Source organism: Tamandua tetradactyla, chromosome 6, assembly GCF_023851605.1.
Source record: "Tamandua tetradactyla isolate mTamTet1 chromosome 6, mTamTet1.pri, whole genome shotgun sequence".
Classification (NCBI taxonomy): domain Eukaryota; kingdom Metazoa; phylum Chordata; class Mammalia; order Pilosa; family Myrmecophagidae; genus Tamandua; species Tamandua tetradactyla.
The window spans coordinates 26867549-26885604 of NC_135332.1; the positions used below are offsets into that span (position 1 = coordinate 26867549).

Sequence of the window (18056 nt, forward strand, 5' to 3'; positions counted from 1 at the left end):
ACTCCTACCTGCGGTGCCTAGCTAGCTCCCATTTTACCTTCTTGCCTCCCTTTACATATTTCTTCCTCCAGGAAGTCCTCCATGATTTCCTCACCAGGGCCTACAAAGCCCATCTCTTCTCCTTCAAGACACTAGTTATTACTGCTCGCCTGCGTACCTGCCTATTTCACCAACCAGATCACACGGAGTAGAAGCTAAGTTCATAGACCCTGACATCATATGGCCTGGGGTCCATTCCTGCAAGTTACTTACCTCTCCATGTCTCCATTCTCTTATTATAAAATGGGTTGACAGTAGCTCCTACCTCACATAGTTCCTATGAGGATTAAAAAGGCGTTATGTGTAAACAGGAGTGCCTGCGTGCATGGTAATTACTCAATAAACACTAGCTTGTATTTATTCAATGCCTGGGACATAATAGATATTCAATAAACATCTGTCAAAGTTACTTTATTTAATAATCACTTGTATAATGTGTATTATATACCAGGCACTGTTCTAAAACTTTTACAAATATTAATTCATCTATAGATAAGGAAAGTGAGGCACAGAGAAGTCAATTAAGTTACCCAAGCTTACGTAGCTAGTAAGTGGTGGAGCCAGTAATGCAAACCCAGGCAGTGCGGTTCTAGAACCCATGCTTTTCAAAAAATAGATAAGGATGTTTGTGGGGGAGGGAGGCAGGGGCTTCGTCTATACAAGTTACTCAGTTCCCACTTTCTGGCCTCTTTCAGATGCTGGAAACTCCTGATTTGGCAGGTGATATCTCTGAGATGCAAGTGAGGCCAGTTGGAAGTCGGAGATAACCCCCCAGGATCACTGCCCTCACCATGTCGCAGGTGATGTCCAGCCCCCTACTGGCTACAGGCCATGCGGTATGCTTAGGTCCCTGCGAGGAACCCCGGAGGGCCCTGCACCAAGCACCCAGCCCCAGCCTGCCACCCCAGTATCCTTACTATACCACGGAAGGCTGGGGACACCAGACCCTGATGGTCCCTACGCCCTGCAAGGGGCCCCCCAGCAGGCCCCAGGCGCCACAAGCCAAGGCCAAAGCCAGCTGCCTCCTGCAGTCCCCCAGTGAGCAAGCCTCAGGGGCGACGGAGGACATTGCCTCTTTTATCGACTTCTCCCTGGAGAGCCTCAACCAGATGATTCTGGAACTGGACCCCACTTTCCAGCTGCACCCGCCAGGGACTGGCAGCCCCCAGGCTGCCCAAAGCACCACCTCGAGGAGAAAGAGGGAGGAACCTCCTGAAGCCTTGGGTAAGGAGTCGGGACATTGTACCAAGAGAGGGGCTTGGGGACCAGACTTCAAGAAAAAGAAGCACTTTTTATGGAATCAGGAGCAGGGGGCACTTTTCTCTTGGGAGGTGCCCTAAATGTGTCATTTAACCTCTCTGTTTTCTCTTGCTATCCAATTCTATTCTCAGAAGAGTTTAGAAAGTGATAGATATCTGTTTTATAGGATTCTTATGAGAATTTAAATGAGCTCACGCATATGAGTATTTAAATAATGCATGAGTATAAGCAAGGGCTCAATAAATGTGGGCTCCCTGGATCCTGCTCTTTGTGATGTCTCTAAGCCCTAACTGGGCCTCTGAAATTTTTGTAGGATTTCTTTCTGGGCCCCTGTCCCTGTTTAGGGGAATAACTCTCTGGGAAGAGAGACCCAAGCTGGGAGTCATGAGGCTAAAGAGACACAGAATTCCATTTGTCTGGGGCAAGAACTCTGCTGTGTTCAAGAAATGCTGTGCTGTTAAAAGTTACAACGGGGGCAAAGCAGCAGTGGCTCAGTGGCAGGATTCTCACCTGCCATGCCAGAGACCCAGGTTTGAGTCCTGAAGTCTGCCCATGCCAAACAAAAAAAAAGTTACAGTGGGTTTTTCTGGGTGGGAGGAGGGGATGGGAGCACCCACTTTATCGAGTGCTTCCTGTGTACCAGGCACTGAGCCAAACACTTTATAGATAACAGAAACTTTAATCCTCCCAATCCACCTCCGTGGGGTAAAGATGTTCATCCCCATTTTACAAATGAAAAAACTGAGGTTGAAGGGGTTGAGTAAGGAGCCAATCTAGCTGCTTATTTCGGTTCTTTGTGTCTTGGATTCCTCGTGTGTAAAATGGGGATAATAAAAGTTCTTACCTCAAAGGCTACTGCAGGAATTAAAAGAAATAGAGTTTGTTGGCTACTTATCACAAACCCTGGTTCACTCTATGTCATTAGAAATGATGGCTGTTTTATTACACATTGAGGTTGAGTCTAGGACCAGCCCCAGGGTGTATTCGGACTCTGGGGTGGAAAGGAGCCCAGCTCCCAGGTCCCCTGGCATCAGCTCCTGGCCTCCAGCCTCCCTTCCGCCTCCCCCTGATGAGCATTGCGTGCCAGGACTGTTAGAGGAGCCTCTATCCCTCAACAGTCTTTCCTGCTCGTCAAGGCCAGTCACGGGCACGTCACTGCAGGGCTGGCGTCTGGGGCCTAATGACGGTTGGCAGGCACCAGCCCTCTAACGCTCATGCCCCAAGGCCGGGGTTTCATGTGCTTTGGGCCAGCTGGGGCCAGACCAGTCTCCCTGGAGCAGCGTCCGCATGCAGGAGGTAGAGGCGGTGACAATCTGCCCTTCCTCCAAGCAGCTGATGGGCAATAGTCTGAAAAACGGTCAGTTTTCAGATGCCTGGGCACAGCCTGCCATCAGGAGGACGTGTCCACCCAATTCTGGGAAGCAAGGAGCACAAGGGGGACGACAGTGGTCGAAGGGTCCTGACAGAGCTGCTTCGCTCTGCCCAAGACACTTCTCATGGGATAAAAATCATCCTCTTTCATGACCTTTGTCTGGACACCTCCAATGCCCGGGAGCTCCTTGCCTCCTGCGGCAGCCCAGCCAGGTCAACGTCCCACTAGGTAGTTCTCTACAATCTCTAAAAAAAAAAAAAACAAAAAGCCAGTGCTTGCATGTCGCTGTGGTCCTCTGTGCCCTTTCTCATGCGCCACAGCCTCCCCAGACCTGCTGCCCAGACCACTGCTGCTGTAACCGGGTCTCACAGGCCGGTGCCCATGCCTCTAATTCTCAGCAGTGTGGTGAGTTTTCAAATGGCTGCAGGTATTTGAAGTGGAAGACCCACTCCACTTTGCAGTCTCATCCTTGCAATTTTTGGGGGTGTTGACGGAAAGGCATTCTGTCGTGTGCTAGTGGATGTCGCTGTTTCTCTTATGTCCCAACTTGGCAAAATTAAAAATTAGACATTGGCAATCCTATATTGATTCCTCCCCTAAATCTATATATTTATAGAGCGAGGTGGTTGGGTTTTGTTTTGTTTTGTTTTGTTTTTAACTAGTCCATGTAATCCACTGATCCCAGCATACCCTGTGAAGAAAATAGTAACTATTTCACAGATGAGAAAACCGAGGTTCCGGGAGGGGAAGCGATGGCCACAGTTGCACAGCTAGTTAACAACAGGGCCAGCCCTCCAAGCCAGGCTGCTGGGCTCTGAAATCTCCCTTCTTCATCTGCTTCTCTTCCTTGCAGCTAGTTCCCACCCTCTGGAGCTTCCTAGAATAATCTGTTGAGAGGCAGCCTGCCAGCTTCTCATCTGACATCCAACCTCCCCAGTTCTCACAAGCCTTCCCCTGGATTCCAGGCCCCTGCCCTCTTGCCTGCCTTCCTTTAGAGCTACTCTGGGATCCATAGGGAACATGCCCTCCTAAAAGCAAAAGTCATACCTCTTTCTTTAACCTCCCCCAGCCACATCTTTGGAACAGACCCCCACAGTTCATTTTCCAGCATTTTCTACCAAGCAAGGCTGTTTGCCAATCCGAAGAGAAGGGTGTTTAATAACTGTCTCCCTGCCCCCCACCTACATGCCCTCCCTCCACCCTTCTGGCTGATTGCTGGCGCCTGCACCCACCCAGGACTGCTCAGACTTGCCCCACAGGCCTGTAAACAGAAGCTGCACCCAGGTGATGGGGGGGAGGTGCCTCCACCTCCTCCAGGCACATCCACCTCAGGATGGCAGCGGGAGGTGACTCAGCCCCAAGACACCTCCTTCCCACCCCCACCCTGCTTCCCTTGATTGACCCCCCAAGATAGTGGGTCTGTGGGTGACACAGCGAGTAGGGGACCCAGAGGAGCTGAGTACCTTCTTGCTGGGAAAGGCTTTGGGAACAGGGTCCCAGGGAGTCTCTCTTCCTCCTGGAAGGGGCCCCCACACAGAGCACAGGAGCAAGAGTCCACTTCCCCCACTCCCCAGCTGTGTGACATTGGATAATCTACTTAACCTTTCTGAGCCCTGAATTCTCATCTGTTATATGAGATTTAATAATATTTCTTACCCCAGTACAGATGTTATGAGGATTCAAACAGCTAATGCAGCCAACAATTTTGGAAGGGTGCTGGCACATAGCACTCAATAAATACTAACCTTTATTCAAAACTGTTACATGTAAAGTGGAAACGATAATGCAAACATCATTTATTAAGATTCATCCCCTAGCACAATGCCAGTCTCACAGTGAGAGGGCACAATTTTTGCTATATTCCCACTTTTCTCTCAGCCTGTTTTCTTCTCTGTAAAACCTGTGCCTGCTTTGCCTAAGGCCTGTTCTGAGGTTCAGAAGGAATGATGGGTATAAATTATAAAATCCTATAAAAATAGAAGTCATGCTTGCCAACCTTCCAGAAGCATCCACCCTATTTCCAAGATCTTTTGTCTTCCAGAGCCCACAATACAGTGCCTGAAATATCCTCCTCTCGCCCTCATCTTCCAAAGCAGAGGGAGCCCCGACCTTCGCCAGAGAGACTGCTCCAAATAGCTCGTACTGCTCCAAAAAGGCAGGCAGGCAGGAGGCACCTTGAGGCCCACATGTGCCAGGCTCCAGGTTCCATTTGTTGTTGTATTTAATCCTCACTACCACGTTGGGAGGTTGGTTTTGGATCCGTACTTTGCAGATAAGGAAACTGAGGCCCAGAGAGGTTAGGAAAGTTACCCAGGGCCTCCTGACAGGAAAGTGGCAAGGCCAGGACCCACACCCAGGTTTGTCCGACTGCAAAGCCAAGCCTATTCCCCCACCCCTGGCACGGCAAGCCCAGGTCTGCCCTTCAGCCCCCTCGTCTGATGCAATCTGCCCCACTCCCCAGCCCGAGCAGGCTCAGACAGAGGCCGCGTCCGTGAGCAGGGGCAGAAGGCCCTACCCAGGTACGGGCCAGGGCAGGTTGGGACTCCACGGTCATGACAGGGGAGGGCTGGGGGTGCATGTGCCGGAGCCCAGGAGCGGTGGGAGGTGGGCAGACACGAGCCGAGGGGGCAGTTCTTCATGACTCTGTCCCAGTTTCTGTCCTGGGGAGCCAGAGCGGGACTCACAGCCCTCCAGAAGGGAGCAGCTTGTGAACCCCTATCTCCCCTCCCCTGTGCTGGAACAGCTCTGAGGTCCACTCCCTCCCAGGTCAGGGGGAAGGGGTTCTAGCCTCACTAGGGGAGGGACCGCAGGGCACCCCACTCCAGGGACCACCTCTGTTGGAGGAACAGGGTGCAGGAAATCCAAGAGTCCTGGATGCTCCGACTGGGGGAGGCCCAGAGCACTGGAGTGAGGGTCAGCCTCCTGGTGGATGTTCCATAACCATTCATTGTGCAGAGGTCCCCGGAGAGCTCTAAAGCACAGCTTCTCAAGCCTCGCTGTGCACCCAGTTCCCTGGGGGCCTTGTAAAAGGCGAATTCTGATTCAGTGGCCTGGATGGAGGCTGAGGGTCTGCCGGTCTGCCCAGCTCCCAGCTGAGGCGGTGCTGCTGGCTGATGGGCCACAGCAGTGAGGCTCTGAGGCACGGTTCCAGTCTTGGCTGCACATTGGAATTACCTGGGGGGCTGAAAAACAAAGCAAAACCCCGAGGCCTGGGTCCACCCCGGAGATTCTGATTTAAGGGGCAGGAGGTCTGAGCAGGGGAATTTGTCAAAGTTCTGCAGATGATTCCAGTGTGCCACTGTGGTGGAGGACGCCTGCCTGCAGTGGAGGCACAGACATAGTGAGCAGCTTTCACACACAGCCCGAGTAATAGAGGCATCCCCAGATGGCACTGGCACACTCTATTAAGCAGTCATTTCAACGTGGGGACTGGGGCACAGACCAAGGGGAGCTCTCCCAGTTATGAAGTCCCTGCTTATGTGCCAGGCACCGTACTGTGCCACCTACATTCAGCTCATTTCCTCCTTACTGGGACACCATGACCTAGGGGACAGCCACATCATTTACAGGTGTGGAAACTGAGGCTCTAGGCAGCAAAGTCATTTGGCCAAGCTCTCTGTTAGTAAATGGTGGAGCCAAGCCTTGAACCCAGGTCTGTCTGACCCCATGGCCTGTGCTCACTCCACTGCATCTCCCTGCCCTAGAGAAGATGTCACAAGAAGGGTGACATTGGAAGTAGGCCCTAAAGGTGGACCTCGGTGCTTAAACCTGATTCCAACAAGCCACTTCTCTCTGGGCCTCCATTTCCTCATCTATCCAAAAGAGGAGGACTTGGGGGTCTTGAAGCTCCTTCCAGCTTTGCTGCCCTGAGTCCAGGTTCCTGGTTTTCACCAATACTTTGCTTCTCTCCCCAAAGAGATAAAGTACATCGAGGTGACCTCCACCAGATCAAGGTGCCACGATGGCCCCCAGCACTGCTCCAGCCCTTCTGTCACCCCACCCTTCGGCTCCCCCAGCAGTGGCGGCCTCCTCCTTACCAGAGACGTCCCCCGAGAGACACGAAGCAGCAGCGAGAGCCTCATCTTCTCTGGAAACCAGGGCAGAGGGCACCAGCGCCCCCTTCCCACCTCTGGGGCGCCCTCCCCGCATCCACCTCCTTCCCCCAGCATCTCCATCCCTTGCACAGGGAGCAAGGCCTCAGGCCACCAGAGCTTGGGTTCCCCACTGGTGGCTTCTCCAGGAGCAGGGCCGGGGGGCCTGGCCCCACAACGGGGCAGCAGGGTCTCCGTGCTGTCAGCCAGCCCAGTGTCTGATGTCAGCTACGTGTTCGGAAGGTAGGTCATGCCCACTACAGATTCTGACATTGCGCCCTCCACCCCCGTTCCTGTCCTCCTAAAACACTCATACACACGCAAATCCTAAAATCATAGAGGGACACCCTGCTCTGAGCAAAATCTGGTGTGCTCCAGAAATGAACGAGTGAATGTTCTCGCTGTAAAAGACATTCAACGATTTGGATCTCAAGCTTTCCTCAAGAATTTAGAATATGATTCAATATACAAAAATCTTGACTCATTCCTACATCTTGAGTAGAGAGCTGTTGCCTTAATGAGGTTCACCTGTTTCCTTTCCTGCCCTAAGACAGCCCACCTCAAGGAAGGTTTTTTTTTTTTGGTTTTGTTTTAAAAGCCAGAACACAGAATCTGGGGGCCTGAAAGGAACATTTAGGAATAAGAATGAAAAGCCTCTTTTCCCCTTGTTGCTGGCAAAAGTTAGGGGAGGAAGGCAGAAGACCTGCCTGGCCATTATTTACAAGCGTCCCAGCTCTGTTCACTACAAGCCTCACAGCAGAACCACGAATAACTCCCCCCAGTCTTGCCCCAAAGACCAAACCACAGGACTTCTGCCCCGCAAACCAACTTCAAAGCCACTGTGCTAAGGCATTCCCTGGCAAGGAGACTGGTGGTTCCACTGCCATGCCCACTGGCATGGACCCCTGGGCACAAGGAAAAGTCTGGCAGGATGCAGAAGCTGGCCTCCATCTCATCCTCCAGATGGGGACTTCCTCCCACATCAGCTGTGGACATGACCCGGCCCAGTAGGTCCAGCCTGACTGCAAGGACCTTGGCAGAGGGGTGAAGGGCGCCCAGGGAGGAGCTGGCATAACTGCTCAGTCAAATCTGCCTGGCTGGGAAGACGGAATCTGGTCCAGCCTAAGCCCACACGGCCTGCAGGGGTCAGCTCATTGGTCATTTTAAATGGCCAAAGATCCTATAGTCCAGGGACATTTCTGTATCCTTCAGCATCCTTTGGGGAGCAGGCAAGCATGCTCTTTGCTCTGGGCTGTGGAGAATGGGGGTAGGCAATCTTCTCTCTGACCAAAGCTACAAAGCTCTGGCCCTTGACTATTCATCTCTAACACCCTAACACCCTGTCTGATGCTTTCTCCCCCTGCAGCAACCAGTCCCTCCTCTACTCCAGCATCTCCAGCCATCAGTCATCTTCTAGATCCTTGGAAAGCCCAGCCAGCTCTTCCTCCAGCCTCCACAGCCTTGGTCCAGTGTCCCTGTGTGCAAGACCCAGTGACTTCTATGTCCCTGGCAATCCTGCTCCAAGCCTGGGCCAACCTAGGGCAACCCACTCCCCAACACTGGCCAAGGAGCATGCCAGCAGCTGCCCCCCATCCATCACTAACTCCATGGTGGACATACCCATCGTGCTGATCAACGGCTGCCCAGAACCAGGGTCCTCCCCACCTCAGCAGACTCCAGGACCCCAGAGCTTTGTCCGGCCTGGAGTTGCTTCTCCCAGCAACCCCTGTCCAGCCATCAGAAGCCACTGTCAGACACCGCCGGGTGCCTTCCTCAGCACATCCCCGGAGGGTACGTTGGAAGCCAGTATAGCTGGTGTTGTAAGGTTAAGGTAGGGGGAATAACCAAGCCCCAGTGGGCTTCTTTGACAGCCAGTCAACACATTTACTGGGTACCTACTGTATGCAAAGCACCGTGCTTAGCTGGTGGAGACACACAGATGGACACAGTCTAGAAAGAGAGACAAAAATCAATAATCACTACAGAATAGGATAAACAGAGTTCAGAGGTGTTCTGACTCTTATGTGGTCACAGAGGAAGGAGTGATTCTTCTTTCAGTCTGGAGAAACTGGAAAGGCTCCTCAGAGGAAGTGATATTTGAGCTGGATTTGGAAAGTGGAACAAAAGTTTATTGCCCTAAAAGGAGAGGAAGGGGTGAGTCCACAGTCATGACGGTGTGGAAACACATGGCACATTAGGAAATGACTGGAACGCTGGGTGCAGAGTAAGGCTGTGAAGGTAATTTGGGGCCAGATTGTGAAAGACCTTGAATGCCAAGCGTCAGAGTGGATCTTACCCTTTGGGCAGCAGGAAGGGGGTGTCCTCAGATTCTCAAATGGGAGTGGTGGGGTCAGAGGTACATGTTCAATAGATCACTCTGGCAGCTGTTGAGGCAGATGGACTGCAGGAGACCCTGGGCAGAGAGAGCAGTTGCTATTTGGTCCTGTTTGGCTTCGTATCATGATATGGTCCAGCCAAGCTGTAATGAGGGCCTGAAGCAGGGCAGGGTAGTAGGGGGGCTGGAGAAGAGGAGACAGAGCCAGGAGAGCTGCAGGGTGTGCAAGCAGCAGGCTTGATGATTATCAAAGGAGAGGGAGCAGGAGAATCAGTCATAACTCTGACGTCCATGGATGACGAATGCACAAGGGTGGGTACAGGGTAACAGAGACAATGCATTCCAATTTAGACAGCTGGAAACCACAAAAGCGCAAACAGCCTCCTTCCCGTAGGTCTGTGACTGCAGGCATCCAAAAAGAACAAAACTAACCAGAACCCAACCCAGCAAACGCAGAGTCTAAAACTGAGCTCCCACTGGCTGCACATCTCCCAGGAGCAGAGCCCCTTGCCGGGTCAGCAGACACTGTTCCTTGCTCCCCGCCTCACTTGGCATCTTTGGCCTGAGACTTCCCAGCACCCCCTTGGCTGTGACACACACAGGCCACAGCAGTGATAATGGGCTATCACGGTACCTCCCGGAGGGGTACAAAACACTCACTCCAGCCCACCCACTGCTGTCTCCCACTCAAGGAGCCATGTCAGTGTGAGCAAGAGAAGATAGCAGGATAAGCAAGCCTTTGAATCTGCTCTGATCATTTTCCTAGGACAAATTATTTGCAGATTTTAGTACTTTTTTTTTTTAAATATATTGAGTTACTCTCAATTAGGCACAAGGCACCTTTTCAAGATGCCAAAATTGAAAACCACTGCTCTCTGCCTTAGGGACCCAGAAAAGTGGACATTTTAACACCTCAAAGAGCACATCTATTAAGCCCAGAGATTTTCCCACCCTGGTTGGGGGATGCCCCCTGAGACCACTAATTACACAGGGAGAGATGATTGGCTTCTGCAAAATATTCTCAATACAAAATTTTTAATCTCATAGGATGTTGGAGTGTTAAAGACCCTCAGAGGTTGCTTGGTCCCCTCTGGTCTCAGGAACTGAAACCGTTGTCCCAAATCAGAGTCAAGACAAGAATCCAGTTCCCCTGACCTCCGAGCCCAGACACTTTTCCCGCCCAGATCTACTCTTTTCCTTTCCTCCACCTTTACTTTGATTTTCTTTCCCAAACTGAATATACCCATTAGGATTATTGAGGAGGAGGAGAGTGTGAAATCAAACAAATGATGCATCTGAGATTCCCTTCAGTCTCCACTGGTCAACACTGGATTTGAGAAACTGTTTCTCATTAGACTGAGGTTTCATCTCTTCGCTTTTGATTCATTACCAAGTATACAAGCGAGCTCCCAAGTCCTTGGGGCACCAAGCCCCGGAAGTTTGGGTCAAAGTGGAAAGGGTGGTTTGAATGGGACCCCTGGGCAGAGGAGTGGGGGAGGCGCTCCACTCCTCTAGTCGTCCTCTCTCAACTACCCTCTGTCCATCCTACAGGGTCCCCCTTCTCTGTTTGTCTCTAGGTCCCCCCAGGGACATGCAGCCCACCATGAAGTTTGTGATGGATACATCCAAGTACTGGTTTAAACCGAACATCACCCGAGAGCAAGGTAAAAGGAAGTACTGGGTTTCAGGGGACAAGAGACCCAGGAATCCCATCTGGGTCCTGCACTCAGCATCAGGCTGACCGGGCCTGGGTCATGGTAGAGGAGAGAACGGCAGGTGGGAGGGACCCAGGAAGACGGTGCTGTTGACCTCATGACCTAAGGAAATGGGAACTGCAGCAAGAATGGCTGAGATTAAACAGTAGAAAGGACTTCCCGGGAACGAAAGGTGATTCTGCAAGATCTGCTCCATGAAGACCCCATGGGGCTGGGGGAAAGAAGTATCTAGGTAGGGCAGCACCTTTCTCTGACCCAAGGATTGTTCCAGCAATCGAGCTGCTGAGGAAGGAAGAACCAGGGACTTTCGTCGTGAGGGACAGTTCTTCATACCGAGGCTCCTTTGGCCTGGCCTTGAAGGTGCAGGAGGTCCCCGCGTCTGTCCAGAACCAGGCAGGTATGCATCCGTCTCTGTGCTCATGTAAGACCTCTCTGAGGCCGCAGGGTGTGATGGGCTCCTGTGATGCCAACTAACTGGCAGGATAACCTAGGCCAGTCTCATAGTGACTCCTGTGAGGAGAGCCCACCTCAGAGCTCTCCTGGCTGCACCAGCACCAAGGCGCTAGAAGAAGCTTCTTTCACTCTGCCTTCCCCAGAGTCCCCCAAATCTGTTCTGGCCACTGGGACACTCTCATTGAGGAAGATAGGGAGGAGGAAGGAAGGAGATCCCAGCCCCTCTCTTCGTAGCTCTTTTCTGGGTACCCACCTCTGTCCGCACTGGACTCATCACGCGGGAACCTAGTGTAGTAACGTGTCTGTGAGATAGCTGATCATGTGTGTGTGATAGCACATCACGTGGATGTGTGCGTGACAGCTTATCACGTGCTTTCCCGTGATCTCCCATGCTCATCTCATAACTGCACACACATTTATGGGGCCTCCACCAGTGCCAGACACTGCTTAAGACACCAGGGGTACTGGTGAAGAGAGAAGAGTCCGACACAGACGCCACTGTTCTAGGAAGATGGATGCTAACACATGTCAGCACAAGGTACCTGAATCATAGCCCCTCACCTTAACCCTGGAACTGCACCTCCCGTTCAACAGATGAGTAACTGATGCACCAAGGGTTCGTAAGCGATAGAACTAGGATTAAAACCACAACAACAAAACAAAACAAAAATACGCATTTCTATTGCCCTACATCTCTGCCTAAGAAAGTAACTTCTGTTGTGGTAGGTTATCAAGAAAACCTTGTCAGAGGCAAGGAGCCCAAAGAGAAGAGGAAGAAGCTGTGGGCTGGTAGGAGGCAGAAGGGCACTCTTCAGCCCCCCTGGGGCCAGCCTAGCTCCAGCAGGCAGGAGCTGGTGGAGAATCATAGCACCTGGGAGGGGCTGGGTAGGGGAAAATCAGACTCAGGAGCTGAAATTTGATCTAAATGTTAATCAGGAACCACCTCTGAAAGTTCCTGAGACCAAGGGAAATATTTCCTGAAGGGAGAATTCTTGAGCAAAGACAATTGGCACCTCCTTTGTAGGAAACCCTGAAGATAGGATTCTTATCTGTGGTCCTACCCAGAGGCAGGGGGATGGACAAGATAACCTCTGGAGGGACCCAGAGGAAGGGAGCTGGTATTGCGTCAGCACTGCTCTTTGCAACTCCCATTGCATATATTCTCTCTTCTTCTGCCCAGGCGAGGACAGCAGTGACCTTATCCGACACTTCCTCATTGAGTCTTCTGCCAAAGGGGTGCATCTGAAAGGAGCAGATGAGGAGCCCTACTTCGGTGAGCCTCTCCAGCCTCCAGGCCCCTCTTCAGGGCCCCACCCCCTTCTGAGGTGGGAGGATGTGCCAGGGAAGCTTGACTTATGCAGGGCTGCCCATTTCCTTGCAGGGAGCCTCTCGGCCTTTGTGTGCCAGCACTCCATCATGGCCCTGGCCCTGCCCTGCAAACTCAGCATCCCGCAGAAAGGTGGGTCTGGGGATAAGTGTCTCTAGACTACCCCTCAGTGATCTCTTCTCAACTCGTTCGTAAATGATAAATTATTCTAGTGTCACAGTTGAAAGTGTGTGCTCTGAGGTTGGTCCACACCTCCACTAACTGGCTATGAGAATTTGAATATGTTGACCTCTCTGAGCCTCAGCCATCTATAAAATGGGGCCAGTCATGATGGTGCCAATTTACAGGATGCAGTGGGCTAGTGCAGGTAAGGTTCTTAGCACAGAGCAGATGTTTGACGCTGGTTTTCTTCGAGCAGAAGAGAGGAGCATACAGAAGCCTGCTTGGAGAGATTTGCTTTTTTTCCAGGTCCAATATTTATTGAGCAGTACTCACTCATTCATTCATGCCACACCACATCCCCATGAAACAGACATTGCTGTGATCATCCCCATTTCACAGATAAGAAAATGAGGGTTCCAGGCATTCAGTAACTTGCCCAAAGGTACACAGAGCCAGATCCGGAACCCAATCAGGACGCCCCTTCCTGCGCTTGCACTGGTGGAGTAGGACATCTCAGGGGTTCAGGGGAAGGAATCAGGGCAGGTGGAGCCCCTGTGGGAATCATGGGCGGGGGGGAGGGGGGGGCGGTGCCCTACTTTCTTCAGAGGAAGGCCTGAGTTTGGGGTGGGGTCCAAAAGAAGTGAGGAGGTTGGGGCCTGTAAGGACAAGGTCAAAGCAGCTGTCAGGGAGCTGGGGGTGCTGAGGAGGAGGAGGAGGGATCAGCTGAGCCAGCCAGCTGAGTTTGGGGAGCCAAAGTGGCCCCTGATGCCTAATTATGATAATCACACCTGGTTTCTCAAAAGAGTAACTTCCAGGAGGTGGAGGTGGAGGTGGGAGATGTTCAAAGGGATTAAAGGGGCCCTTCCATTAAAGAGGGGTTCATTCACTCCACCCTATTCCTTTAACTTGGCTCAGAATTGGGAGGTGGCGATGGGGCCTCCAACCTCTCTACCGACAGCCCAGCCTCCTGCCTGAAGAAATCTGCAGGTGAGTGTTACGGGGGTGGCCTGGCTTGGCTGTACTCCCCGCCCCCCGGGACGCCACCCAGCATGGCGCACGCACGCGCACACACACACACACACACATATGCACACACGCAACACACACACACATGCGCAGGCCCACACATGCTTTCCATCATAGCTTTATTTCTGCATCTTAACAAGGTGCCACATTCCTCCCCCTGCCTATAAAGCAGGAGATGAGAGGCTGCAGGCAATAGGCCAGCAGGAAAGTGGGGTAAGAGAGGAGGAGGGGTTAGCAAGGCTGATGTCCACCCTGCACACACAGGCGCTCTCTGATGTGCTGGGGTCTCCCCAAGTCTGAGCCACTTGTTCTGGAGGTGGTCTCTGGATCCGGAAGCCTCTGTGGGGTGTCAGGTCCCAGTTCTAGGACCCTCTCCATGGGAAATGGTTCTCCTTCAATGCCCTGAGGCCAGACACAGGGCAGCACTTGTCTCAGTGACAGCTCCTATCCTGTGCCCCTGAGTGCAGTGACCACTCCCCACCTCCTGTCTTCTCTCCTTTTCCTCTTCCCTGAACCAGGGTCCAGGGGCGGAGGTCAGGGTGCAGCCATGTGGGCAGAAGGAAGGTTGACCTGAACCCCCCCACACACACACAGGGCAGTATTTCTCGCCCACACCCTCCCCTATATGGGGGCCAGGGGCGAGGGCAATGCAAAACAAGGAATGGTCCCAAAGGCCCCTGGGGCTGGCCTCAGATTGCAGTCACCCACGCACCCCCTGCCTGGTATCTCCAGGAGGGGCAACACAGGTTTCCAGAAGAAGGAAGTCCCCCTCCGCTCCCACTCTGGCTCTGGGCAGAGGGAGGACGTGGATCCTGGCAGGGGCTCCAGCGTGCTGTCTGCATCCCACAGGCTGCCACGCCCTGTACCTGAGCTCTGTGAGCGTGGAGACCCTGACGGGAGCCATGGCCGTGCAGAAGGCCATCTCGGCCACTTTCGAGAGGGACGTCCTCCCCACGCCCACCGTGGTCCACTTCAAAGTCACGGAGCAGGGCATCACCCTGACTGATGTCCAGAGGAAGTAAGGGCCTTGCCTAGCCCTGGGGCCGCGGGGCAGGGCAGGGTGGAGCTGGAGGGGATGGAAGTAGAGTTCAGAGTCTTGGGCCTCGTTGAGTCAGTGTTGTGCTAGTGACTCCAGACAAGTTCCCTGTCTTCTCCGGACCTCATGCCAGTGACCCCCTGCCAAGTTCCCCCTTCTCTGAGATTGATGGAGAGGGGCTGCCACTCTTATTCATCGGCCACTGATTAGGTCTGCGCCCATTGATGGACCATCATCTGTAGGTCGGACTCTGGTGAACCAAGGAACGAGGTCTCTCCTATCCCAAGCTCAGAAATCCACAGCCAAGCAAGAGGCTGGGCACTTTCCAGGGGGAAACAAGAGATGACTAAGATGTCATTTCTATCCTCAAAAGGTCAAATGGCATAGGAGCTGGGGGCTAGAAAATCCCAAGGAGATGACACAGAGCAGGTGCACTCCACGAGAGGAGAGAAGCACAGACGTGCAGGGCCCGGCAGCAGGAAAGGTAGCGAGGGTTGTAAGGAGTCTCAGAGGCTTCTTGAAGATGGGGCATCTGAACTTCATGGCACCAAGAAACAATAGAGTCAGAGCCAGAAACTGGGACAGGGACTCACCGGTTCCCCTTCTCTTCCTGCTTCTTCCCAGGGTTTTTTTCAGGCGCCATTACCCCCTCATCACCCTTCGCTTCTGTGGCATGGACCCCGAGCAACGGAAGTAAGTTCTAGACTCAGCCAAACTGAGATGGTCACCCAGGGCCTAGCCCCACCTTCCAACCGGGCCACCAAGGTTTCCTGCAGAAGGATTGGGGTCACAGAGAGCTTGTGAACCCCAATGAGTGAGGGGCAACAGGTGGGGCATGCAGGGGTGGGGGCATAGCTGGCCAGTCTTCCTTCTACTTAGCTGGAGGCCCGTGGGATGAAGCAAGACCTGCTCATGACTCCCTGTGTTCTTCCCCACAGGTGGCAGAAGTATTGCAAACCTTCCTGGTAAGGCCTTTCCCAAGCAGGATCCTCTTCCCTCAGTCACCAGAATAGGTGTCCTTGCAACAGGTTCTGAACCAGCATGGGGCGGGGGAGGATTAAAAGAGGGAGGATGCCCTATCCTGACCTTTGGAAGGCCATGGTTTTGATGAAAGAGCTCACAGGGAGCTCCCAGTCTGTAAGGAGAGATTTGGGTCCTATCCTCAAAGAGCGTTTAGACTGATGGGGGAAGCATGAGCCTGGGAGCCCTCTAACCTCCAGGAGGCCCCACTCTTATGGCCAAGACATATCCCTGTCCTCAGGGAGCTTCCACTCTGATGGGGGATACCCAGGTCCTGTTCTTCATGCAGCCCCCATCCTAACTGTGGGGACGCAGATCTGACATTCAGGGATGTTCTAGCCTGACATCGAGAGCAGCCCCACTCAAAAGGGGTGTGGAGCCAGGCAGGTGGGGGAGGCAGAGAAGAATGCCATAGAGACTGGGTTCTCCAGAGCCTGCTGCCTCCCTGGGCCCTGCCTCTCACTCAGGCTGTCCTCTCTCCCCAGGATCTTTGGGTTTGTGGCTAAGAGCCAGACTGAGCCACAGGAGAACGTGTGCCACCTCTTCGCAGAGTACGACACGGTCCAGCCAGCCTCACAGGTCATCAGCCTAGTAGGTGCTCTGCTACAGGACGCAGAAAAGATGTAGGAGGAAGGAGCTGCCTGTGCACCGGCCCCTGACAGCCCGAGAGGTTTTCGAGGCACCCACTTCCATCCCCTGGACAAGGGGCTTGTGGCCACACTTATGGACCCATCCACTGAACTTGAGCAGAACAGTACCAAGTTGAAACCCATTGCGACCTTCAACGTGACCTTCATCCAGACCTTCCTGGGCCTGGTTCCTCATCTGTAAAAGGAATCCAAGAGGCAGCATCTGCTGGTCTTCTCAGACTGTGGTGTGCATCTTTTGCAAACTCTCCCTGTGATTCTGAACCACACCCACGTCTGAGAACCCCTGGATGAAAATGACCTTCAGACTTTATCAACCTGGACATTTTGTCCACTGAAACGACAGTCTGAGTTAGAGACCAAATTCGACCTGTGGTCCATTCCATGGCAGACGGCAGGTGCTGGGTCAGCACCCGTGGAGGACCTTAGCCTGGGGCTGGTCAGGGAGAGATTGGTATGCAAAGGCTGAGGACAAAAGGAAGGATGAACTTATTCTAGCTCCCTCTATATCTGTTCCTTTCCACACTTGCCTAGTGCCTTCCTGGGAAGCTGTGCTGGTTTGAAAGGATGTATGTCCCCTAGAAAAGTCATATTTTAATCTAAATCCCATTTCATAAAGGCAGAATAATCCCTATTCAATACTGTGTGTTTGAAACTGTAGTCAGATCGTCTCCCTGGAGATGTGATTTAATCATGAGTGGTTGTTAAGCTGAATTAGATGATGACATGTCACCATCCATTTGGGTGGGTCTTGATAAGTTTCTGGAGTCCTTTATAAAAGAGGAAGCATTTTGGAGAATGGAAGAGATTCAGAGAGAGCAGACAGAAATACATAGCCATGAGAAGCAAAGCCCACCAGCCAGCGGCCTTTGGAGATGAAGAAGGAAAATGCCTCCCCGGGAGCTTCATGAAACAGGAAGCCAGGAGAAGAAGCTAGCAGATGATGCTGTGTTTGCAATGTGCCCTTCCAGATGAGAGAGGAACCCTGAACTTCATTGGCCTTCTTGAACCAAGGTATCTTCCTCTGGATGCCTTTGATTGGACATTTCTATAGACTTGTTTAATTGGGACATTTTCTTGGCCTTAGAACTGTAAACCAGCAACTTATTAAATTCCCCCTTTTAAATGCCATTCTGTGTCTCGTATATCACATTATGGCAGCCAGCAAAACTAGAACAGTAGCTATTCCCAGGACAAACCTGGATCTGACCTGCCAGGATTCTGTAGGCCCACGTGGCTGTGGTTGATGGGCAGCTCCGAAGTGGGGCTTGTCCCATGTCAGAGACAGTCCAGCTATCCTTGTATTCTCCGTATCTCGATCTCTCCCCCTCTTGAAATGAGTAACAGACATATCTTTTGTTTTGACTTCTTCGTAAGCAAGTGTCCTACAGCTATCACAGATGCCCTGATGCTGCTGGTAAATCGACAGATGGGAGATGAGAGCAGGGAGAGCCCTGTTCTGGAGAGCAGATACAAAGACCAGCTCTCTCTGGCTCTCTTGCTGAGTTCCCTCACCAACACACACACACACACACACACACACACACACACACACACACACGCACACACGGAC

At 52.5% G+C, this 18056-nt stretch overlaps 1 protein-coding gene across 4 annotated transcripts; it reads left to right on the forward strand.

Moving 5' to 3' along the window:
* Positions 1-41: 41 nt before the first annotated feature.
* TNS4 (tensin 4) lies at positions 42-17614 on the forward strand. Of its 4 annotated transcripts, none has more exons than XM_077164456.1 (13): positions 43-839; positions 1022-1263; positions 6588-7005; positions 8129-8553; positions 10675-10761; positions 11084-11209; positions 12446-12538; positions 12647-12724; positions 13670-13741; positions 14630-14798; positions 15441-15509; positions 15755-15781; positions 16322-17614. In XM_077164456.1, the coding sequence occupies exons 2-13, from the start codon at positions 1149-1151 to the stop codon at positions 16461-16463; spliced, it is 1821 nt and encodes a 606-aa protein (XP_077020571.1). In that variant the 5' UTR covers positions 43-839; positions 1022-1148; the 3' UTR covers positions 16464-17614. The 4 variants fall into 4 exon arrangements, with proteins under 4 accessions (XP_077020570.1, XP_077020571.1, XP_077020572.1 ...); XM_077164457.1 differs by having other exon boundaries at positions 1025-1263; XM_077164458.1 differs by lacking the exon at positions 43-839 and adding an exon at positions 4713-4873 and having other exon boundaries at positions 1149-1263.
* Positions 17615-18056: the final 442 nt, after the last annotated feature.